We start from the raw sequence: 25,382 nt of genomic DNA, 5'->3' as shown, positions 1-25,382 counted from the left end.
TGCAACCTGAAAGCTTTCATATATCTCCCATCACCCAACCCATATGGATTGGTTGAATCTAGGAAGAACATGTGTCTATCTTTTGGCTTCATGACCTGCAAAAAAATGTTAGTTCTTCCAAATCATGAAATTGTATTTCTGAATTGTGATAAGACAAACACAGTAAATTTTTTTTGACAGTTAATTTTTTTGAAAGTTAAATAGCTAGATCACAAATGACATACACACAACATCCAGTGTCCTGGCTTCCAAGCAGGGAAGATAATGCAGTCTTTTAGTGCAATGTTATCCTGTAAACAATACATATATATAAAAACAAAAAAAACATTCAGATGGTTAAAATAAAATTGGTCACTGCTGTAAATGGTATGTAACTTTGTGGCCTCACTGGAAATGACAAGGATGGGTCCAGATTATTTGGAGGCAACCAGGTCACCACAACATATGCATTAGCTGTCCACACATCCAATCCCTACAACATAACGTACTTATGTAAGACTATAAACAAGCTAGACAACTATGTCTCAGGTTATTTGCAGCTTTATACAAATACTTACTCGTTCCATAGAGACCAAAGTAATTACTTCAAGACAGCTGTTTGCAATCTGAATTTTTTAAAAAGAAAATTGTAAAGAGTCACAGTCATTTCTTAATATTATTGTATGTTACTTTGTATCAACTTACTGTTGCCTCCAACTGCTCATTGAGACCGAGAGTCCAGAAATCTTTCTTTTTCAGAACCACGTCTCCAACTTCAGCAATTGTCTCATCTTGGTCGCCTGTCCCCAAAGCCCATTCAAGCTTAGAGAGAAGAAAAAAATTATTAAAAAACCATTTTTGGTTTGCCATTGCAACATCAAATAAAACCGAATACCTTTCACATACCATTACTGATTGCCTATGAGTTGGCACACAATCCCAACAATCTCTACTGGCAGACAGGCATTTATAATTACACACCATTTCAGTTTCTGCTGTAATAATAAAAATTTGAAAATTACATACAACAACTTTATGCATTACAGCTTTATGATATATTAAAACTTATACAGGTTTACACTTACTACTGGTTGGGACCGTCATTGATGTCGGGGTAACATGCTCCATCTCAATGTCTGTGGGGACTAGCTCGTCTATAGAGATGTCCGAATTTTCTTTAACAATACAAAACAAGCAACAAGTTAGACACAAACATATTTCTTTTGTTGGCTTATGCATTTACACTTAAAAAAAAAAAAAAGGTATTTAATATAAAGGTATTTTAACTTACCCAGCACAGCCTGTCCATGCATATTCATCACCAACTTTGATCCAAATGTCTTCATTAATCTAGTCCTCACTTTGTTGTTCTTGTTTTCGTTATAGTGGTGAATTATGGTCCTCATTTGAAAGAGGTGTGTTGATGGCTGAGACATGTTCAAGAAGTAGTTATTTTTTCTCATCTTTGAGAACAGTTGCTCTGCAACCTGGCTATTTATTTTGCAAGCTAGTTGAGGCACTATAGTGATCTTCCTCAGAACATCTCTACTGTCTTTGGTATTGTTCTCGTGAAAACGGTCAGATAATATGTAATGATCAGAAGATCCTGTCAGTGGGTGTCCTTGAGGATCACTTGCACTTTTTTTTCCCTCCAGCCAAGGCAAGGACACTTTCAGATTTCCAGATCTGGCAAGTGTTATGTTTTCTTGAGTGGGTTCTGCCAAGCGTCCCTCATGTGGATGAATAGGAATGCTTTCTGGTGCCCTGAGATTGGCATGTGTTGCTAAACCGCGTGCAAAGTCATAAATGATAATGTTCGGCATGTGCTTCCATGAGAACAGAAGATCAACAAAATCTCAAGGGCTTTCTGCTCGAAGATTGCATTTTAAACTGTAAACTACACCACATGGGCACATGATGACTCCCCAGCCTCCTAATATAGGAAAGAAAAAAAAAAGGGGAAAAAAACCCCAAAACAATTTAAAAGGAAAAAAATAAATAAAATAAAAGTTTTGAACATCCATGTACTGCCAATATATTAATTGTATTATCAAAAGTTAGATAAGCTCACCAGAGGCACCCCAGATTTTTTCAAAGATTTTATCATATGTTTGCCTCGATTTCATTTCATTGGACAATCTGAGGAGGAGGTCACTCCGAGAGCCAGTGGAGTCCAGACCACATTCTTTGCATAGTTTCCGAATAACAATAACCTACAAAAGTATATTATTTAAAAAAATATATATATATAAATATAAATAATAGTAGTAATCATTCAATCCAGAAAAAAAATACATTACAAACAAACCTTCTTATATATATATATATATATAAATATAAATAATAGTAGTATTCATTCCAGAAAAAAAATACATTACAAACAAACCTTCTGCTTTTGAAGTTCTTCTTTCAGCCTCTCCTCTGTCACCGTAATTTCTGCAGTCTCTGAGGCAGACTTTGAAGAATGAACTTTTTCAAACTCTGTGTTTAGCACATTGTCTGAACGACGTGTCCTCTTGCCAATCCAAGGAGCCCAGAAGTGATACGTAGGTTTAACTGCAAATGGATTTTGTGCACCACCTATAACAGCAGAATTAAAAACATAATGAGCTGTAGTGCTTTAGTGCATAAAAAATCCTTTTCCACATACTTGCAACAAATCCACGACATATCATTTCTTTGGATAGTGCCTCCCAGAATGTTTCTATATTGACGTCCCCTCGGAAGTTTTCAGGAGGTTCCTCTGTGTCACTTGCTGAAAAAAAAAAATCTGTATTACACTGTGTGGAAAAAACATGTAAAATGAATGAATGAATGAATTAATTAATTAAACAAACATGGAAGTGAACATGATTATAATAAACATACCAGAAAAATGGAAAACACCCTTTTTGTGTAGATCCATTATCACCACTGGGGGATGGTCACCACAGGTAATACATGAGTATCTGTACTCATGTTCCACAAGGGCCTCAAAATGCAAGTAGGCATGAAGAACCGTGTCTGGTGCCGGAAACTTCAAACCTGTCAAATCTTCCAAATAATTTACTGCTCTGCTCACCGATGTATGCACCTGGAAGTAACATACAAGTTTTGAGTAACATACATAAACACATACACCACAGATTTCAGTTAAAACTTACCTGAAGAAGGCTTCTCAAGGTTAGGCATAAGGGTATTGCAAGGATGTTGTGGTCATCAAAGTTATGTAGGTGGTCTTTCCACTCCTGATAACGGTAGAACATTCCACATAGTGGGCACTGCTTACAGTAAATGGCAACATCTAAAAATGTAAACAAGTAACACATCAGAGGACAATTTAGCTGAATACCACATATACAATTAAATAACACCAAATCATACCTTCAATTATGGACCAGTTTGTGAGTATTTTAGCCTTCTTCGTAATTAGGATGGGTTCACTGAGGGGAACAACACCTGGACAAATCTGACAGACACATTCATCTGGACAAAGGATTTTTGGGTAATCTTTGTCTGGTGATGGTACCCGCACATCATCTGGTAGATCAACAGGAATCTTCTTGTGCTGAAGAATGTAACATACCATATTATTTAACCCTTGATGTTTTGGAGGATAAACAGGATTGTCTTCTCTGAAATCCTTCTCAGACTGTGCATATGGTTCTTTGCGTGGTGATTCTTCTCTGCTGAAGACTGTTCGAAACAAGTCGCGTTGTGTCTGAAAAAGGTGCCATTTTGCAATATATTTGTGCACACATGAGCGCCTCAATATGGCACAGGGACAATGCCATGTGTTTAATTTTGAGTCATATACAACCATTACACGCCCCAACCTGCTGTAATAGGAGACACTGGGTTCAAATACTGAAATGAACTTCTTTGTTTCAGGGGTGCCGATCGAGGTTTGAACAGAGAGTGGTATGTGACTGCTGTTAGCATGCTGCTGCCGAGTAAGGCAAATCTTCTTCTTTTCATTACTAAACCACTTTGCTTTCACCATCTCGGATAAAATCTCTTCTTTCAGGGAGACTGGTTCTGCAGAGGATGCACAGTAATTTACAGAGCGGATGTGTTTGCACTGGTATGATGACAGGCCACTTCTCTGTGCAACTTCCATACTGACCTGACATTCATGTGATTCACAAATGACCTTATGATGTTCATGTCCCATCTTGACCTGAATATGAAGAGGAACACTGTGACCCTTTGTAACTTTAAGAACTGTAAATATGCCATTTGTCCTATCGATGCACTGGCTCTCAAGATGGGATGTGGCATTAATGTCCTGTATTGGCTCTTCTGTGTGTTTGCGGTCAATGTGCTTTTTTAGGTTTCTTTTATTAATGAGGATATTGCAAACTGGGCATCTTTTTCTGATCACAGGCCTTACACAAACCCTTCCTGAGAAGACTTGGTGTAGTTGGCACTGCAGTGGTTGGAGATGGTGTGGTCAGAACTGCAGTGGTAGGAGATGGTTTCCCTCTCACAGCTGGTGTGGTCAGCACTGCAGTGGTTGAAGATGGTGTCCCTCTCACAGCTGGTGTGGTCAATGCTGCAGTGGTTGGAGATGGAATTGTGGCTGAAGTTGGAGGTGGGGTTTTTTTGCAAACCTGTACATGTTTTTCAAAATCACCTCTCTTTAAAATTGTTGTTTCACAGTATGGACAGTGGTGATGTAGAGCTGGTCTACATCCTAGTCCACATATGTGTATAGTATAGCCTAAAATAAATTAATAAGTAAATTGGTAACCTATTACACAATAATATATTGTAAGTACATATTAAACAAATCAAGATACCTCCACAGACTACTGCCTTGTTAAAGTGGCTTTGAAGATGGGTTTTTAATTTGACCAGTTTGGCTGGCTTAAACACGCTGGCCGCGCAAAAAGGGCAGTGATAATTGCTGCAACACTTGTTGCACTGCTGCAGCTCAGGTAATGCGTCACCACTCTGAATAGTTATATGTCTCTATAAGAGATGAAAGCACGACAAATGGGATTAAAATAGCTAAACTATACGGTAACATTATTTCACAAACAATGCATACAACAGGTGAAAACGAGAACAAACTATTCATATGCAAGGCCCATTTACAACACGAGATTAATCAAAACATCCGCAGAAAACTTCTACACCCTTAAAAACGACAACAAATTGAAGATTCAATAAGACAATGAAGCCAATCACAAATTAAATATAAACACCTAATAAAAACTTGTGAAAAACTAATGAAAAACTTATTCACCATAAGACAGCAAAAGTACTCACCGTGCTCTCCGCCATTTCTAGGTGTTTGACTATCAATCTTACTTCTATAGCTCAGGGTTCAATATGATTTTAAAGACCTCATGTCTCTTCAACAATATCCCCTAGATCAGGGGTGGGCAAACTTGACATTAGATTAGCTCCAACTCTAATTAAACACACCTGATGGGACTTTATATCCCAGAGAATTAGATCGGATCAGATGTTGATGTTTTATTGGTTAAATCAATTAGTGATGAGCACCTGCTGTTCTTGAGAATTAGATCGGATCAGATGTTGATGTTTTATTGGTTAATGCCACCATCATGGAGATCAGTGTTTGCTTTAGTTAGGCTCTTCACCCTTTAACTAACTTACAATAATGTACTTCTAAGCATTTGCACTGTTGTTTCTCAGCAAACATTTGTGCTTTGAGGAATTGAAACTTAAAATAGTAGATGAGCTTTCTCTTTCTGTGTACAACCCATGATGAATGAACATCATGTAGTGTTTTTTTTTTTTTAGTTTACTGACTGACATTCAACTACTAATGGAAAAAGAAGCCAAACTAAGCAAATACCAAATCTAAAGCATAAATATTGAAGAAGAAAAAAAAACATCTTTTCAGGCTTTTAGAAATGAACACTTATCATATGATCCTTAACAGTGGTAACGATAATTTTTCATGCTGCAGTGCATGATGGGAGTTTTTACTATGGTGGTACCCAGCATGAACATTTTGTTGATTGTCACTATTGTTGAGATACATATGCTGGTTCTTGACGTCTCTGTGTGTCTAGATAATAATGGCCTTTAAATTTTTATGTGAATTATATAGGTTTAAACCTAACCAGACCAACTCATGGTGACTGTCTCATCATATAATAACAGCTAATAGTTACTCATTGCATAGTACTGATCTATCTATTCTACAACACCTCACACATTGTTACAGAGAGAGAGCTAATGAAAGTAGATAAGGGTCAAGAGCACAACCAAAGCAAACATTGACCACCATGGTGATGACATCAAACTTAATTATTTTTAGTAAAACATCAACATCTAAACCTGTTAATTCTTATATGATAGAAATAAGGGCAAACTGGTTTGTTATAAGTCAGGGATCCTCAAATCTGGACCTCAAGATCCACTTTCCTGCAGAGTTTAGCTCTAACCCTAATCAAACACACCTGAGCATGCTAATCAATGCCAATCAGTGGGATCATTAGAAAATCACAGGCAGGTGACTTTGATCAGGGTTGGAGCTAAACTCCAGGGCAAGATTCGAGGAAGGGGGCTCTAGAGTAAGCATGGGCAAACTCGGTCCTGGAGGGCCAGAGTCCCTGCAGAGTTTAGCTCCAGCCCTGATCAAACACACCTGCCTGTAGCCTTCTAGCAGAGGTGGGACTTTCAAGTCACAAGCAAGTCTTCAAGTCATATCCCAGGTCAAGTTAATGAGATAATTAGTTGACTAATTAAATGATGATTGTGCATTAGTGATGAACACCTGCTGTTATTGAGAACTACAGAGGATCAGATGTTGATGTTTTATTGGTTAAAATGATGCCACCATCATGGAGATCAGTGTTTGATTTATTTGTGCTCTTGACCTTTTGACCAATCAAAGCATTATAAAGGCATTTAGTGGACTTACATGTCATGTTGTAGCCAGGTTCACTGATGTCATTAGTGGTAGTGCTTTAAAGTGCAATTACAGCTGCATTTTAAGGAAATATGAAGAGCTTTAAAAAAAAATTGCACACCAGTTTAGAACATCTGTACTGTTTAGACACGCAGACATCAAGAATCAGCATATGAATCTCAACAATGGTGATGATCATCAGACAGATTCATATTGCATTGCATTCTGGGTGCACCAATCGTAACTCATCCATGTGTGCATTGCGACATTAATAAATTATGCAGCTGCATTGTCTTAGTATTTTCTTTTATTTTTACTATTTGCTTTTTATTTTTGTTATTTTTTCGTTGTGACTTTCTACTGCCTTGTTTTGTCATGTTCAAAAATCACATAAAAATTCAAATAAAAAACATAATTTTAAAAAGTCGAGGGTCAAGAGGCAACTAAAGCAGCCACTATTCACAAAAAACGGTAAGTTGAAGGGTAAAAAACATCTAAACATTTATTCTCAGTAAAGAACTTCTGTTTTAGATAGTTTAACTGGTTAGTAATGCATGAAGCTGGTGATGTTTTTTGTAGAGTTGTTCATTCATCTGCTGAGATCTTGAGAGATTTAATGTCTTCTTTTATTTCAGTTGATTTCATCTAAGGCTGTGGCTAAAGTCAGTTGTAGTTCTTGTTTCTCTTTTCTTCAATGATTCTGCTTTACAACAACCATCCATCAATAACTAACAATCAACAATCAATTAATCAATCAATTAATTACATCAACTTCAACAACACTGCTTCAGTGTTACTTTAACAGTCTTTTAGAGTGGGGCCATATATGCTCCGAGCAGTGTTAATTCAACACTCTGGAATTTAGTGTGTAGTAATAATAAGGAAACACATAGTAAGAGTTGGTCATAAAAACTGAAACAGAAGTGAAGCAAGGTGTGGAAAAGAGTCAAAGTGTCCCTGCATTGTGGAGTCTATGGTCTTTACACTCTTCGGTCTTTACACAAGGAGGGCTGCCAAGGTATACTAACCTTTTTTTTTATACCCATTTGACAAAACGGAAATTAGTTGAACACACTTTACTGTTTATCACAACAAAGGGCTAACCAAGCGTGATACAGTACTAGACCAAACACAACTTCAGCATGTCTTAAAAACAGCTCTTAACCTCAATCCCATGCTTTTTATATATAAAATATGAACAATAAGGCATTAGAAGCAGTGCAACCCTGTCATTGGCCATATCTGTCCTAAAGCACTCATTGTCTGTCTCCTGCAGTCACCAGACAGGTGTATTGATAGCATTTGTAGGATTGTAGAGTGTGTGTGTGTGTGTGTGTGTGTGTGGATAAGGTAAAAGCCATGTCCATTTGGACTGGTTCAAAGACAGGTCAAGGTCAGCATCCTCTGCCAAACTACATAAACCTGGCAGAAAACAGGAAATAAAAATATACAGTCACTAGCTCTGAAAGTCACACGCTTTTAAAGTGAAGTGAAAAAGTGAAGTGGTATGTGACCAAGTATGTTACCCATACTCAGAATTTGTGCTCTGCAGAATATAAATTTTGTGGGTGTATATTTTCATCTTACACATTTACCCTTTCAAGCCCACAGAAAAATCCTGTAGTATCCACACTACTCAGAGAAAAAGTAACACTGACGCAGGGTTGCAGTCAGATAATTAAGCGAATATGTAAGTGATTGTTGAGTATTAGTGAAGAACATCTGCTGTTAAAAGGCAGATGAAGTTAAAAGAAACAAGAACAGAACACTGAAAACAGACAAGCAGAAACAACAACTACAAATGACTTCCAGACATTACACATTATTATTACTAACCAGTTTGACCTTATTTCTGTCATACGTCTACAGAAGCTCTTATTGAGAATTAGCAAAGGTTCAGATGTTTGTTTTATTGAAAATATTTGGTCTGAATTACCTTTTTGGTGGTCAGTGTTTGGTTCAGTTGGGAGCCTGATCCTTGATCCGTTTCCCTGACTGTTCAAACTGTGTGTTTACAAAGCACATTTATTACAGCAAACACAGTTGATGAAATGCTCTTTGATTCACTAATTTCATTGTGTTTGATGCCTTAAATGTTCTATATTATTAACACCTTTTATTACATTTCATGCTATCACCACTGTGAAACCACACAAAGAGTTACTGCAGCAGTCAGCATTAATGAAGGATTTAAAAAAAAAACTGCTTCGCTGAGAAACATTCAGACATCAAAAATCAGCATTTGAATCTTAACAATGGTATCAATAAAGAAAAATGGAGAAACTTTTAATATCTCAAAACAGGCTACAAATTGTCAAAAATATCAGCAAAACAATACATGCAAAAATAGTACGACCAATCAGCTGCATAATTTATTCACACTGCAGTGCATGCTGGGAGTTTCATTCCAGCATGCATTGCAACATGAAACTTCTGTCACTATTGGTGAGATTCCTGTGCTGATTGTTGATGTCTTTATCTAAGAAATGGTTAAGTTCTAAACATTTTTAAAAAAGTGTTTTCAATTAATAGTGTTCTATGACAGGAGAACACTTAAGCATGTTGAGTTCATATTCTGGTCAGGTCTGCTTCCCAGTAAGCAATATAGTTTGCAATATTAACAAGGTGTATATTGAATTTGGCCTTTTTATACAACTATCTTCTTCCATTAAACCTATGGGAGGGAAACATTCAATTCAGCTTGTTGCGTTAATATTCAAACCCGCTTTCCTGTACTGAATAACCTATACTTTGTTAACAAATCGTATTAATAAATATACTGAATTTGGGGTTTTCACATCACTGTCTTCCCTGTGCCACGTTTAGCACTTTCTTTATAGCTAATGGTTTTCAATAGGGGACAAAACACTTTATGTGCAATTTGGCGCATTAATTGTTTTCATATTCGACTATTCTGCTCATCTGTAAATAGTAGGCTAGTCTATGCTTTATTAATAAGGTGTGTCCTCCATTGTCACTGTTTTAGTAGGATACATGTACCACATTCCTGGAGGCCCCCCAACACTGCAGGTTTTCCATGTCTCCTTAATCAAACACACCTGATTCAGATCTTCAGCTCATTAGTAGAGACTCCAAGACCTGAATTTGGTGTGTCAGACAAAGGAGAGATGCTGTTGGGGGGCCTCCAGGAACGAGGTTGGGAACCCACATTAAGCATCTGTGGCACTGTCAAGCATTGCAAGAAAAAAATTATAAACTAGAAAAAAGTTTTGAATTAAATTATTCAAATGATCATTTCTAAAGTCACGATTTAGCAAAAATAAAAAAAATAAAAAATGAGAAAAAATGTCAAATATTCATGTTTCTTGTAACGCTACACAATTCAATTTTCAGACCATATGGTGCAAATGGAAAAAATAAAAAAATGGAAATGAATTTTTTTTTTTTTTTTTTTTTTCAGTTACTTTCAGAGTGCTCTGGAGTAATCTCACGTGCATCATGAGAAGACAGATTTATGCGGTCACCTGCAGGACAATCGGTAGATTACACCTTTACGTTTATTCAAGTGTAATGTGATTATAATAGAAGGATTATTTGATCAGTTAATTATTTCATAAACTTCAACACTGTTTCAGTGAAGATTATTTTGTTTTCTTGATTTTTGGACAAACACAGTTTCTGTGTGTTGCTTTGCATTAACAAATGGAGATTACATTGAAATAACATGAGTCTAAATCTAACACATCCTGAGAGTGTTGATTTGGTCCAGAAACAGTATAAAAACCCTTAAATGATATTGAAAACATTGCAACATTTTAATCAATAAAACATCAACATCTGATCCTCTGTAATGCTCAATAACAGCATGTGTTCATCATTAATGCACAATCATCATTCAATTACTCACTTAATTATCTCATTGACTTTAACTCTTTGAGGACTTGGGATTTGACTTAAGACTAGTTTGTGACTTGAAAGGAATTACTTGGTTCCTCCTCTGCTGAAATCAGCTGCTGAGTTCATGGGTGGAATAAACATATGGCAGGACTTTTACTTTCTGACCCCTGGACTTTAAACCTCTGCCAAGAAGCACCCGGCTGTATACATGATAGGAAATGTGTGTGGAGTTGGTGTATGATGGAGTATGTTGTTTAAAAAGCTAAAAAACGCTGTGCAGTTTTACAAAGCCTTTATTATAATGCACAGAAGATGGAAAAAACAACATTAACCTGTAACTCGCCATGTCCCTGAAATGATTGTTTTGCTAAATTAAACTGATCTTTAGGCTAACAGTTGAACAATCCACTACATTTAATAAATGAATTGGGTTGATTATCCACAGGAGGATCAGGTCTTCAGATAGAAGAATTAATAATTTGATTTTTGAAAATTGGATTATTTCATATCATCAGAGTAAGAAAGGAAATTAAAAGGATGTATCAGTATTGTTTTCATTTACATAGCATGACAAGACAATTATTGTTAAGTATAATTATCTGTCACGCAGTTGATAAATGACACCGCTATAGGCTAATGTGTCTGCTGTGTGCCATTTCAGTTTTTATAAAACTAATTTTCTTTACTACATTGCAAAGCATATACTTTTTCCTCCCCTTTATTTCAGGAAAATATGCTGCTCCTCATTATTTTAAAGTGAAGAAATCGAGAAAATTTTATTTCTACCAGCCAGTGATGATTCTGAAAGAACATACCTGGAATCTGTTGCTATAGTTATGAAACCAATTTCATGTGCATTGTGTTCTTATTTCAGTGCAGTTATTAAGACTGTGGTTATTTCAGCAAACAGTTTCATACATTTTAACAGCGTTAAGTGAAACTTTTATATATCATTCAGTGGTACTATTTAGAGATCAGTGATGCACATGCATTTTAGACACTTTTTGTTTTAACTCAGTCCATGTAATAAATAAACATCCTTGAATAAGCCACGTTTTAAGCGTTTTCCTCCCATAGAAAACCATTGGCCTAAAAAGAAAACGCTTAATGTGGTGTAATGAATTAAAACGTTTTAAAAAGACCAAACTCAGTAAACATTTTTAATAAAACAGTGTGTGTGTGTGGATAAGGTAAATATTGTGTGTGTGGTAAATGTGTGTGTGTGCAGCATCCTCTGCCAAACTACATAAACCTGGCAGAAAAGAGGAAATATAAATATTCCAAAGACGGGCCAAGATCAGCATCCTCTGCCAAACTACATAAACCTGGCAGAAAAGAGGAAATATAAATATTCTGTCACTAGCTCTGAAAATCACACGCTTTTAAAGTAAAGTAAAAAAGTGAAGTGGCATGTGGCCAAGTGTAGTGAACCATACTCAGAATTTGTGCTCTGCATTTAACCCTTTCAAGTACACACACACATTAGTGACCACACACACATACCATGAACACATACCCGGAGCAGTGGGCAACCATATTGCTGCAGCGCCCGGGGAGTAGTTAGGGGGTCCAATGTCTTGCTCAAGTGTCTCAGCTCAGTCGTGGTATTGAGGGTGGAAGAGATCGCTGGTTATTCACGGTTATTAATGCTTCACAATTCAATTTTCAGACCAAATGGTGCAAATAAAAAATGTAAAAAAGCAAACCAAACGTTTGTGACTGCGGACTGTTTTACAAACGCTTAATGCAATGTAGCCTACTAAAACAATAACATTGAAGGTCCAAATTCAATGTTCAAATTCAAATTTACACACATTATTAATAAAGGATATTTACAGACAAGCAGAATAGCCAAGAATATGGAAGCAATACATTGCACGCTAAGCATATTAAGCGCTTAAAAACGCTTAGTGTGTGTGGCTTAATGCACAAAGGCCATAAAAATATAAATATAAAAAGTCCAAGTTTTGTATAGAGTTTATTAATAAAATATATACTATAGGAAAGCAGATGAGCCAACAATATGAAACACTGTTGCCAGTAATTAACTGTTAATTGTGTAGTTATTTACTGTAAAGATACCATGGATTAAATTAAAACTCTTTCTGCTAAAACTGCAGTGTAAGATCAGCAATATTGCAGAACCAGTTAAAATATTAAAAAAAAAAAAAAAAGCCCAAAAACTAAACACCAATTACACACAAAGTCATCATAAATCAACACATGAACCTCAACAATGGTGATAATAAAGTGTAATGTCGCAATGCATCTTGGGTACCATAGTACAAAACTCCCAGCATGCAACACAGCATGAATAAATTATGCATCTGAACTGTCCTTTTATTTTCTTTGATTCTAACTATTTGGTTCATGTATTTATTTGTATTTTTTGCTGTTTTATTGTTGGGTCTTTTATAACTTTTTGCGATGTCCAGAATTGATCCGATAATCTGAATATTTTGTCACCATTGTTGATATTAATATGCTGATTTCTGTTATCTTTGTGTCAGCTTTGTTGAAGCTTTTGTCCTCATTTTTTAAAGCTTTATACTCACATTGTAATAACACAAGCGTTTATAACGTGAAAGCATAAAACTACACAGCTGCTAGATTCAATTGACTTCAGTGAATCAGGCCATTACAAGGTAATTGTGAAACCGTCAACAGCAAACTATCATGTACTACAAATGTGTAAAAACACTCTGTCACAACAAACAAAGAAGATGAATGATTAATAATAAGAGTCAAGAGCCCAACTAATGGAAACACTAACCACCAGTATGGTGACTTCATGTGAAACAGACATTGGATTTAAACCCCTGTTAATTCTCAATAAGATCTTGTGTAGACCTCTAACAGAAGTAAAGTCAGTCTGGTTAATAAATAGCAAAGCTGGTAAGGCTGTTTGTGGAGTTGTGTAATCCTCCTCTGCTGAGATCTTAAGAAATTTAATATATTTTATCTTCAGCTGAATTCATCTAAGGCTGTGACTGAAGTCAGTTGTTGTTGAGTTTCTATTCGTCTCTTATTTTCTGTTCTCTTCTTTTCTTCAGTGATTCTGCTTGTTAATGGTCCTATTAAGTTGAGATGACTCCATATTTTATATGCACAGATTTTTTGACTCTGATAAGGTCTAGTGTGATTTATATTCACTAAGGCCCCGTTTAAACTAGTGCGTTTTCGTTTTCAAACACATAACTTTTGCTACGGTTACGCCTATCATTTACACTGCTCGGGCGTTTTAGACCCTCAAAAAACGGAGACATTTGAAAATGCTGCAGACCTCGTTTTAGTTTGAAAACTCCGGTGTTGCATTTCAGTGTAAACGGACCAAAACGGAGACTTTTGAAAATGATGGCGTGGCTGCCCACATTCACTCTGCGTATCCTTGAACAGCTGTGTAAACAATAACATTGTGTGCACTGTTGTACCCATAGATATGTATAAGTAGATTCCACATTCAATCGCTCCAAGCACGTAGACGCATCCATGCTCTAAATAATAGGGAATCTACCTATTCATATCCATGGCTGTACCTGCATGAATGGTCACGTGACATGCGTTTTAGGTTGTGTAGTGTTATTGGAGATCATTTCTGAAACGCAGCAGAAACGCCAGTGTAGATGAGGATCGTTTTCATTCTAAAATGCTGTTTTAAAACGAAAGCGTTTGTGGCACAGTCCATGGCCACACCTACAGCCCACAGCGATACAAACAATAGAAAATCATTTAGATTTAATTTATTCAAATGATAATTTTTGAAGTCACGATTTAGCAAAAGTAAAATGCCGCAGCATAAATGGCTGCCCACTAGGGCTGGGCGATATATCGAACGATATGATCATGCGTATCTAGTCAGTAAAGCCGGTTCCCTGATTAGCACTAAATCGCCATCACCTGCTTTCAAGTGGAACGGCACTTAATAGACAGAGCCGTAGTTCACTGACAAGGTACGCAATATCGCGTTCATTATCGAAGGCGATTCATCTGCGCTATAATGAACGTGATATTTGCGTACCTTGTCAGTGAACTACGGCTCTGTCTATTAAATGCCGCTCCATTTGAAAGCAGGTGATGGCGATTTAGCGCTAATCAGGAACCGGCTTTACTGACTAGACACGCATGATCATATCGTTAGATATATCGCCCAGCCCTACTGCCCACTGCTCCGGGTGTGTGTTCACAGTGTGTGTGTTCACTGCTGTGTGTGTGCACTTTGAATGGGTTAAATGCAGAGCACAAATTCTGAGTACGGGTCACCATACTTGGCTGTATGTCACGTCAGGTCAAACTTCGGGTCTCTAACCATTAGGCTATGATGATAAAGTTTATATGATAAAGTGTTATTATTTATTATGAGAGTAATTGACACCGACTAGAACTTTAATGTTCCACCAAATTCAGCTCAGATCTTCAGACTCGTCTGACTCTCGTTGCTGTATAACTGGTCAGACTGACCTTCCCAAAAAATCCTAGTGACTTTCGTTATCTGAGCAATGAAGGCCTTAATACTTAATGTCCACTAGAGGGGGTGACAGGATTAAAAAAATTCAGTCTACTCTTTTTCTGTTTACATCAGTTTAAATGACAAATAAATACATGAATTTCATGTGTACTGCCATGAATATGCAATATCTTTGTACAAGAACAAGCTTCACACTTCAAGCTCTACAACTACTTAAAACTTCCCATTATGGCTTTTTCAACCTAACTCCAAGTTTTTTTTATGATATTGTTTATTCACACTGGTTTATGCATTTAATGTTTGTCAAGCTGGAACTTTTATTTTTCATGAGCTGTATATTTTAAGATGTACTAGGTGTTGATAAATCACCTGCAGTGAATGTAAAGAGCTAATGTCAGGGCTCTCAGTCCTGCTCCTGGAGGGCCAGTGTCCTGCAAAGTTAAGCTACCCCAAATAAACACACCTAAGTTAAGAAAGGTCTTCAGGATCAGTAGCAATGTTCAAGCAAGTGTGTTGGAGCTGGTTGGAGCTGAACTCTGCAGAACATGGTTCTCCAGGTTCAGGACTGGGTATTAAATCTATTAAAGTCAATAGGATTTTTGGGGAGGTAAGTCCGTCCAGTTATACAGCAACGAGAGTCAGACGAGTCTGAAGGTCTAAGCTGAATTTGGTGAAACATTAAAGTTCTAGTCGGTGTCAATTACTCTCATAATAATAATAATGTTTATATGTTTTTCTTATATTCGCAGAGATGCTGATCCCTCTGTTCTTCAGAACCTCAAATCGAGGAGCTGTTGGAGGCAGAGGTACGCACACCAAAAAACTGCATCTTTAAATATCCTAACCAAAGCATAGTAAAGTAGAAGGAACAAATATTGTGCTAAAACAGTAACATGAGTATTTCTCATGTTCATGGGTATTGCTCATGAAGGATCCTGTTTGTGGACTTCAGCTTGGCCTTTAACATCATCATCCCAAACCACCTCCTGCCCAAACTAACTCAGCTCTCCGTGCCCATCTCCGTCTGTCAGTGGATCAACAGCTTCCTGACAGACAGGCAGCAGCTAGTGAGGCTGGGAAAATACACATCCAGCACCTGTATAATCAGCACCGGAGCGCCTCAGGGCTGTGTTCTCTCCCCACTGCTCTTCTCCCTGTACACCAACGACTGCACATCTAAGGACCCCTCTGTCAAGCTCCTGAAGTTTGCAGATGACACCACCCTCATCGGCTTCATTCAGGACGGTGACGAGTCTGCTTACAGACAGGAGGTTAAAGATCTGGCTGTCTGGTGCACTCTCAACAACCTGGAACTGAACACGCTCAAAACAGTGGAGATGATCGTGGACTTCAGGAGAAACCCCCCTGCTCTCCCCCCACTCACCATCATGAACAGCACTGTGACTGCAGTGGAGTCACTCAGGTTCCTGGGCACCACTATCTCTCAGGACCTGAAGTGGGACATTCACAATGACTTCATTGTGAAAAAGGCCCAGCAGAGGTTGTACTTCCTTCGCCAGCTGAGGAAGTTCAACCTGCCACCCTGCCATCAGAGGAAGTTGTGGACTAATGGTTAAAGATTCGGACTCGTAATCCAAAAAGTTGCGAAGTCGAGTCTCTTGCAAGAGGCGCTCTCTCCACCCTCAATACCATGAACCCCCAACTGCTCCCCGGGCGCCAAAGCATAAAACGGCTGCCCACTGCTCTGGGTGTGTGTTCACAGTGTGTGTGTGTTCACTGCTATGTGTGTGCACTTTGGATGGGTTAAATGCAGAGCACAAATTCTGAGTATGGGTCACCATACTTGGCTGTATGTCCCGTCAATTTTTACTTTTTTTTTCACAGGAGCTGCTGAAACAGTTCTACTCTGCCATCATTGAATCCGTCCTCTGCACTTCAGTAACTGTCTGGTTCAGCTCAGCTTCTAAATCTGACCTCAGAAGACTACAGAGGGTAGTCCAGACTGCTGTGCGAATCATCGGTACAACCCTCCCTTCTCTTCAAGAACTGTACTCATCCAGAGTGAGCAAAAGGGCTGGCAAAATCACTCTGGACCCCTCACATCCAGCACACTTCCTCTTTGAACTGTTGCTATCTGGTCGACGCTACAGAGCACTGAGCACCAGAATGACCAGACACAGGAACAGTTTCTTCCCTCAGGCAATCCATCTCATGAACACATGATAACTGTGGAACACACAACACTATTTATACACTCATACATTTATTTATCTAACACACATACTTACATCTACATTTCAGTTTGCACATAATGTAGGCCTACCTGTACATACAACTGTCTATTGTTATATATCTGTACATACAATTGTGAATTTGTATTTTTTTTATTCCTTATTTACTTGTTCTATTTTATTTTATTTTTTATCTGTGTTTTTTGTTCTGTCGCTGTCATTCTGTTACACTGCGGAAGCTTCTGTCACAAAAACAAATTCCTCTTATGTGTAAACATACCTGGCAATAAAACTCATTCTGATTCTGATTCTGATTCTAAATATATGTTGGCTTTCTCAAGCCCAACAAAGAAGAGAAACATCAACCAATTTAGTATGTAATAAAACTAATGAAATTATAAGGCATGAAAAATAGGGATTTTATTTGCCCTTAACCCTGTTAATATTTGTCAATAAGGTGTGTTCATTGAACTGAGTTGGCACATGCTTACATTCATAAATGTAAACTTTATTTCTAATTTATTTCATAAATTTAACTTTATTAATTTTCACAATTATTTATTAATGTCACACACACCTACCTAGTGCCTTTTGGCTTAAATAAATGACGAGAGTGGTAAATGTTACAGACAGATTATCATGGAACTGTTCAGTCTATTATTGATTTTTATTTCCACTTCACTTTTATCCAAAGAGACAGAACTATTTGCACTGTATTTATCGGTGGGACAATATTCCTACAATACTATAATCCAGAAATAATTTAAAGGGGTCACTTGCAAGTCGCAGCAGCAGGAATTATGTGCCCAGCTACAGCTGATTCACATATTATGTTAATTAACAGTGAGTGGTGGTTTCAGACATAATAGTACTGACTCTTATTCTGCCTGAAAGAATGAAAAGACCGTGCTGAAGGCGGAGCGTTTCGACCAATCAGATGAAAGCAGCGTTTCAGCGCCGCCCACAAGTGCGAATGAAATATTGAAGCCATAAACCGATTTGTAAACCCCAAACGAAAAATGATAAATCGAGCCAAAATCTCAAACTAAAAGGAAAAAAGAATAAACGAGCCATTTTCCATTTCTCGTTATTGCATTCCAAATAGGAAATGAAATGATCAAAACATGTGCCCTGCCATAAGACCTTTCATTAGACCGAGAGTGATCCCGGACAGAGTATTGTTTTTGACTTGCTTATAGCGCCATCTAGAGAACAAAACTGCTAACTGCTAACGTGCTTCAGTTTGTGCATCTTGTGATGCACCTACAAGAATAATTAGCACAGCAGTGCGCTCTCGTTGGATTTACAGTGTAAAAAGAAACGCAGTCTTATTTGAGTAGGAATGTAGATCCAGTGCTGATCAACTTAAAATGATTTAAAAGCAAAACAAAAATGTTAAAATAAACTTTTCCGATTTCTGGCAAAATAAAAGTCATTTGGAAACTCTCCAAAAACATTCCTCCCAATTATCTCCATAATATGCTACATACTAACATGTTTAACATATTATAGAAATATAAAATGTAAATAATTATTTACGACATTTTCAAGTTTGTCTTAAAAAATTAATAATAATAATAATAATAATAATAACCATGTGTCTTCAGTTATTTATGTGCCAGGACTTTTATTTTGGCGGGTCGTGCAGCGAAAGTAACCGAACATCGTCTCTCTGATGATTATTCAAGCTTCACAACCGAGTGGCCATTTTTTTAACGTGTGTCCGGATCCCGGTTCCGCTTACTTCTCTCCTAAAATCTCTTTTAACGTCAAATAATAACGGCTATCACCCGCAAACGAGTCTCGAACTTCAATAGCCTTCATCGCGGAGCAGAAAACGACAGATAAATCGGGAGTTGTCGACATGAATCCTGAATAGTAAGTTTGTGTAGAAAAGCGCTGATGACACATCAAACGTTATCGATACTTTCAACATTAACAGCTAACGTTAAATAAAACACTGCAGTAAATTAAATATACACTTTATATATTAGGATTCGTTTATTAATAACTATCACAACTGTATGCTGTGTCTGTTTAACCAGATCAGACATCCGGGAGTCGTTTCGATTTGGTTTAAAAGTAATTATTTGTATGAATATGGATGTTTGTGTACATATGTGTGGTAATGTTTCAAAAACATACATATATATCATAACTGTCAGTGTGTTTCTGGAGCTCAGACACACTCAAGTGCCACGTCGTAATGAAACTGGTCAGTTCAGTATGACGCTGTCTGGCTAATCGCATATCTTATCGTGTTTATAATGAAATAAAATCATCATTGAGAGCTGATCGTGTACTCTCAGTCCTGTGAGGATGAAATGTCATCTTAGGCCTGAACTGAGACATCCTGGCTGAGTTTATGACATGTTGGGTTGGGTAATTAAATCACCTGTTACCACACCACCCTTTCAGGTTCTGTGGTTTTACCATGGTACAGTGATGGTAATACCGTGGTATTGAATGACTGCTGTATTTATATATATGTAAACCTGTCGAGAACATGCATAGATCATAATTCACATCAGAATCAGATGAATAATGTCTTTGTGTCATGATTTTCTCTGTGCAGGTTTTCTCTTTTTCATGCAGAATTTATTTGTTGTTGTTGATCTTTGGGGTGAAATATGAACCTGAGATCTTCATTAATGCCGGCCCTTGAGACGTGATCACACACACACACGTGTTGCGTAATAATCACCACTTCCACGTCACAGAGGACACGGCTGACTGGGAGTGTAAGTGATCACCTGCAGCTGATGGATGTCGTTAATCGTCCTCCGCTTTCTCTTTCAGTGATTACCTGTTCAAGCTCCTGCTGATCGGAGACTCCGGCGTCGGCAAGTCCTGCCTTCTGCTGCGTTTCGCTGTAAGTTATTAACCTGCCATTAAGATCCTGTTTACGCACACACCGATCAGATAATGGCTCTTATTGCGCAGGTGATTTGACTGTCAGAGAGCTTCGTGCTAAAGGTGAAGAATAATGCTGCAATCTGACTTAGTTTTGCAGTCCTTTTTGCTGTATCTTTATGCTGTAACACATCCATTAGTAAGTGTCTTGTCTGTTATTGTGCGTGTGCATTTCCTCAGGACGACACGTATACAGAGAGCTACATCAGCACGATCGGAGTCGACTTCAAAATCAGGACGATAGAGCTCGACGGAAAGACCATCAAACTACAGATCGTAAGAACTGCTCGTAGCCACACATGCTTGATTTCACACACCGTTGCATTTCTAAATGTTTCAGCGTGCAAACACACGTTCATTACATTGCTTTTCAAAAGTTTGGGATCGGTGAGAGTTTTTTATGCAAACCAAGGCTGCATTTATTTTATCAAAAATACAGTGAAAATAATAAAATATTATTACTTTTTAAATTTACTATTTTCTTTCTGAATATATTTTAAAAAGTAATTTATTCCCGTGATGGAAAGCTGTATTTTCAGCATCAGTACTCCAGTCTTCATGATCTTCAGAAATCATTCTGATATGCTGATTTGCTGCTCAAGAAACATTTCTGATTATTAACAATATTGAAAACAGTTGTGCTGCTTCATATTTTTTTGGAATGCATGATACATTTATTTCATGATTTATTGATGAACAGAAAACAGACAGCGTTTATTTGAAATTGGAATCTTTTGTAACATTATAAATGTCTTTACTGTCACTTTTGATTTATTTGATGCGTCTCTGATGAATAGAAGCATTCATTTATTTTTAAAAAGGCATGTTTCTTTGCTTACGGTGTGTGTGTGTGTGTGTTGTCAGTGGGACACAGCCGGTCAGGAGCGGTTTCGCACCATCACCTCCAGCTACTACCGAGGAGCTCACGGGATCATCGTTGTTTACGATGTCACGGATCAGGTGACCAAACACTGCATCAGTAGGGATCTCTGAGTGTCCGTGTGTTTAGCAGTCACGTATCAGTGATGTTTTAATGTGAGTTCTGCTCTGGATGTGTTTCTTCAGGAGTCCTTCAACAACGTCAAGCAGTGGCTTCAGGAGATCGATCGCTACGCTAGTGAAAACGTCAACAAACTCCTGGTGGGAAACAAGTGTGATCTGACCACTAAGAAAGTTGTGGATTACACAGCAGTGAAGGTACAAGACCTGTCCCGTGAACAGAGCTCTGCATTCAGCTAGGGATGCAACGATACCATTTTACCATCTACTACATATAAACAACTTCATTTTCATGAAAAATAACAAATGAAAAAATATATAATCATAATCTATGTCAAGAGTACTATTATAATCTAGGTTAGTGGATAATTCAGCAGCAGAAGATACTCTAGAAAAATCAGGGGTGCACAATAATTTCATATAATCTAGAGAAATATTTGATTTACAAATAAAAGTGAATAAGTCTAAAATCTGGTATAATGTTACACATTGCTCTTTGTATTGATGTAAAATACATTCATTAAAAAAACAATTATATACCTTTATATGGAAATCTAAAAGACATTTCTTTTAAATGTATAGCACAGTAATGAAGACAGCAACATATGATAGATAGGACAGATTAAGAAAGACTATTAATAATCTTTGATTGTGCAGAAAAGTATTATAATACTAAAGGCGCCAATGCAGAGCGGCACAGAGCACTTATGCACATCCTGTGCACAGAATGATGCGCTTGAAACAACACGGAGTCACAGTGCACAGGCTGCGCAGTCCTCCGAGTCCACATAGAAAAGTTAGTACAGCACACATGCTGCTCTGCTCCAGTTCATCTTCACAGCAGTTCAGTCAGTGTACTGTTTGAGTGAATGAATTACTCCGGGATATTGGTTTATTTCGCGTCAGAGGGAGTGTCAGCCACGTTAAAAAAGTGAATAACTTAAGTCATTTGTGAATTTATACTTACTGGAGACACGAACTGTTTCAAACGATCCAGTCCGATCTGGTGAACTGGTTCACTAAGAAGAACCGGTTAAATCGAACGATTCAGTCGTGAACCGGACATCACTAGTACAAAAGGAAGAGATGTAGATACGTAGTGTATTAAATCTGTGTGTTAGTTTATTGAGCCTTTTCTTTTAACAATTTTAAACCTAGTTACTGTGCACTCTAGAAGAGAGTTTCATCGTCTTGATTGTAGTAACCGAACGCAACACGCAGTTTGAATGCTGAATGGAGGACAACAGACAGCCACAGTGGAAAGAAGAGTTTATGTGAACTTGAATTTAATGACTTCAGTATGAATCTGTACCTCACACTGAACTATGGAACAGCTTCAGAACACTTGAAATACATCTCACGCAAAATAATGTGTTTCTTCATAATGCTTTTGTCCCAACCTTGGGTCTCAACAATAACACAGAATAGTATACGCACAATATCGGATGTGGATCGGCCTCGTCTGATCCGCAGAAAATGCCAGTATCAGAGCCGATACCTATCCTGAGTATCAGATCGATGCATCCCTACATTCACCAAAATCCTAACACTGTACAGCTGTTTTTACAACGATTCCCACAGCCCCACAAAACCTGGCTTTCCTGGTTGCAACACAAAAGACTGGTTGATTAATATTTTAAATAATAAACAATTATTAAACTACGACTGATTCTTGAAGTTAATATATTTTTAATTATGATTTTTCTAAATAATAAAACTTGTTGATTAAATGCTATTATTATTAATTAATAAAAAATTAATATTATTATTTATAAATAGATATTTTTTAAAAACCTTTCCTGGTTGAGGCTCCAAAGCCTGGCTGATTAATCATTTAAATCGTTACTGATTATTTAAATAATTATTAACTGTTAATTGTTAAATAACAAAATTATAATGTATTTAAAAAAAAAAAACTTTTCTGATTGCAAACAGTGAGAGTATCTGATTAGTTATTTACTTTTATATGTATTATTTTTTTAAATAATTATAACCAATAATGTATAAATAATCTATGAAAAAAACTTTCCTGGTAGCAGCCCAAATAATTAACAGCCTACTAATAAACAATTATTGAAATTATTGCACAATTAATCATTTGTAAAAATAATAATAATAATAATTTCTATTTTAAAGACATTTCTTGCTTTCAGCCAAAATTATTATTTTTTCATTATTGTGAAATAATTAATTAATATTAATATTTAAAAAAAAAATGAAATTTGTAATCAATTACAATTAAAAAATCATTAATCATTTAACTTAAACTATTATATTCCCTTTCTGTTAATTGTTATTATTAAATATGTAAATATATTTATGTGTATGATTAGTACTAACAGTAGGTCTGATTAATCATTTATTACATTTTTACAGCTCTAAATATATTTAAATTCTTATTTATAAAGTGTCATATCCACATAGTGATATATGACCAATTATTATTATTTTTTTTTTATTCCTTATCTAAAATGACCACGCGTCCACTCTCATTGAGATCAGTCTGTTGTTTTCTGTCTTTCAGGAGTTTGCGGACTCTCTTGGCATCCCGTTCCTGGAGACGAGCGCGAAGAGCTCCACTAATGTGGAACAGGCCTTCATGACCATGGCAGCTGAGATCAAGAAGAGAATGGGCCCCGGGGCCACTGCGGGAGGCTCCGAGAAATCCAACGTCAAGATTCAGAGCACGCCGGTCAAGTCGTCCTCCGGAGGATGCTGCTGAGACCAACGACAGTAACGTTACCAACCATACGCCACAGCTGAGTTAGCAGGAATTGAGAGTGTGTGTGTGTGTGTGTGTGTGTGAGAGAGAGAGAGAGAGTGTGTGTGTATGTGCAATAAAGACTGAGAATATTAATGATAAGGAGAGTAAGAGAGGATCAAATTTAACATCGCCTGATATTGAATCATGCATGCACATCGATGCATGACCAGACAAACACGCGTCCAACCGTCTGCCGGGTTAAACAGCTCAAATTCCGTACCACTTTAGAAAACCAAACAAAAGCACCCTCCGACTCCAGAAGACCCCAACCAGGCTTTTTCATAGAACCTCAACTAGGCTTAACAGAGATTTCCGAAACTATGGCTCCCTTCCTCTGGGGAACTTTGAAGGAAGCGGTGGACTGTGATGTCATAACTGACCTCTGAACAGAGGGTTCCGTTACTATGGCTCCCAGTGGGGTTGCTACGGCGACCTCTCCTTCAGCCGCTGCCTTCTCTCTGGTGTGGTGGACCGTTTGCCTGTTTGGGCATTTCTTCTGTTGTTTTTGTTTTTTATTCGTGCTCTGCAGCATTTCAGTGGTCCTCTGAGCATGACCAACACAACACTTACAATGAGCTAGTCATTTTCTGACATGTGCTAGTTGTTTTCCATGTTTCTAACTGCATTATCCTCCTGTGGAATTTTTGGTGGTATAATTTGGAAAATAAGAACCAAATCTCGGGCTGCTTGTAGTTTAAAGGAACAGTTCGCCCAAAAATGAACATTCTGTCATGAATTACTCACCCTGCAAACTTGTTTGAGTTTCTTTATTCTGTTAAACACAAAAGAAGATATTTTGAGCAATGTTGGTAACCAGACAGTTGCTGGTAGCCATTGACTTCCATGCTTCAGAATATCTTGTTTTGTCTTTAGCAGAATAAAGAAACACTTACAGCTTTGTGACAACATGAGGGTGAGCAAATAATGACTGGATTTTCATTTTTGGGTGAATGCCTTTAAATGTCAATATAATTGGTTATTTCTCTTAATTAGTTTTGATTCTTACACATTATGTGTATTATATGGAAGCTTGTTTTCCGCACAGAAAATAAATAAATAAAAAGGTCAGTGCAACTTTTTATCTCACAGTTCTGATTTTTTAACTTGTTTTTTTCTTGCGATGAGAAAACTGTGAGTATGTCAGGAATGCAAGACAAAAACAGAATTGCAAGATTAAATGTAATAATGACCTTTTTAAAAATCTTTTTTATTTTTAATTTCTTGGTGAAAACAGAATTGCCAGAAAAAAGTCAGGTTTTTTTGTTTGTTTTTTTGCAACTCTAAAAAAAATAAAAATAAAAAGTGAATTGTGAGATTAAAAAGTCCCAGTTACCTTTTTAA

General features: G+C 37.2%; 2 protein-coding genes across 2 annotated transcripts; one reads left to right on the top strand and one right to left on the bottom strand.

Moving 5' to 3' along the window:
* Positions 1-723: 723 nt before the first annotated feature.
* On the bottom strand, positions 724-4,117 carry LOC109064489 (the record flags this gene model as incomplete). The annotated part of the gene is given in 10 exon segments (XM_042764963.1): positions 724-801; positions 886-971; positions 1,065-1,154; positions 1,271-1,912; positions 2,051-2,192; positions 2,366-2,559; positions 2,630-2,734; positions 2,848-3,052; positions 3,123-3,262; positions 3,343-4,117. Coding segments are annotated over 10 exon segments (2,418 nt in total), but the record flags the coding sequence as incomplete, so codon positions are not given.
* Positions 4,118-19,038: 14,921 nt separating this feature from the next.
* LOC109067090 (ras-related protein ORAB-1) lies at positions 19,039-24,186 on the top strand. The gene is made up of 6 exons (XM_019084095.2): positions 19,039-19,243; positions 20,165-20,237; positions 20,459-20,554; positions 21,143-21,238; positions 21,344-21,475; positions 23,802-24,186. Exons 1-6 carry the CDS (start codon positions 19,230-19,232, stop codon positions 23,997-23,999), a joined length of 609 nt encoding a protein of 202 aa, XP_018939640.1. The 5' UTR covers positions 19,039-19,229; the 3' UTR covers positions 24,000-24,186.
* Positions 24,187-25,382: the final 1,196 nt, after the last annotated feature.

This window comes from Cyprinus carpio, chromosome A1, assembly GCF_018340385.1.
Source record: "Cyprinus carpio isolate SPL01 chromosome A1, ASM1834038v1, whole genome shotgun sequence".
NCBI lineage: Eukaryota > Metazoa > Chordata > Actinopteri > Cypriniformes > Cyprinidae > Cyprinus > Cyprinus carpio.
The sequence above is the reverse complement of the archived record's forward strand: the minus strand, read 5'-3'. Positions and strand labels throughout refer to the sequence as shown.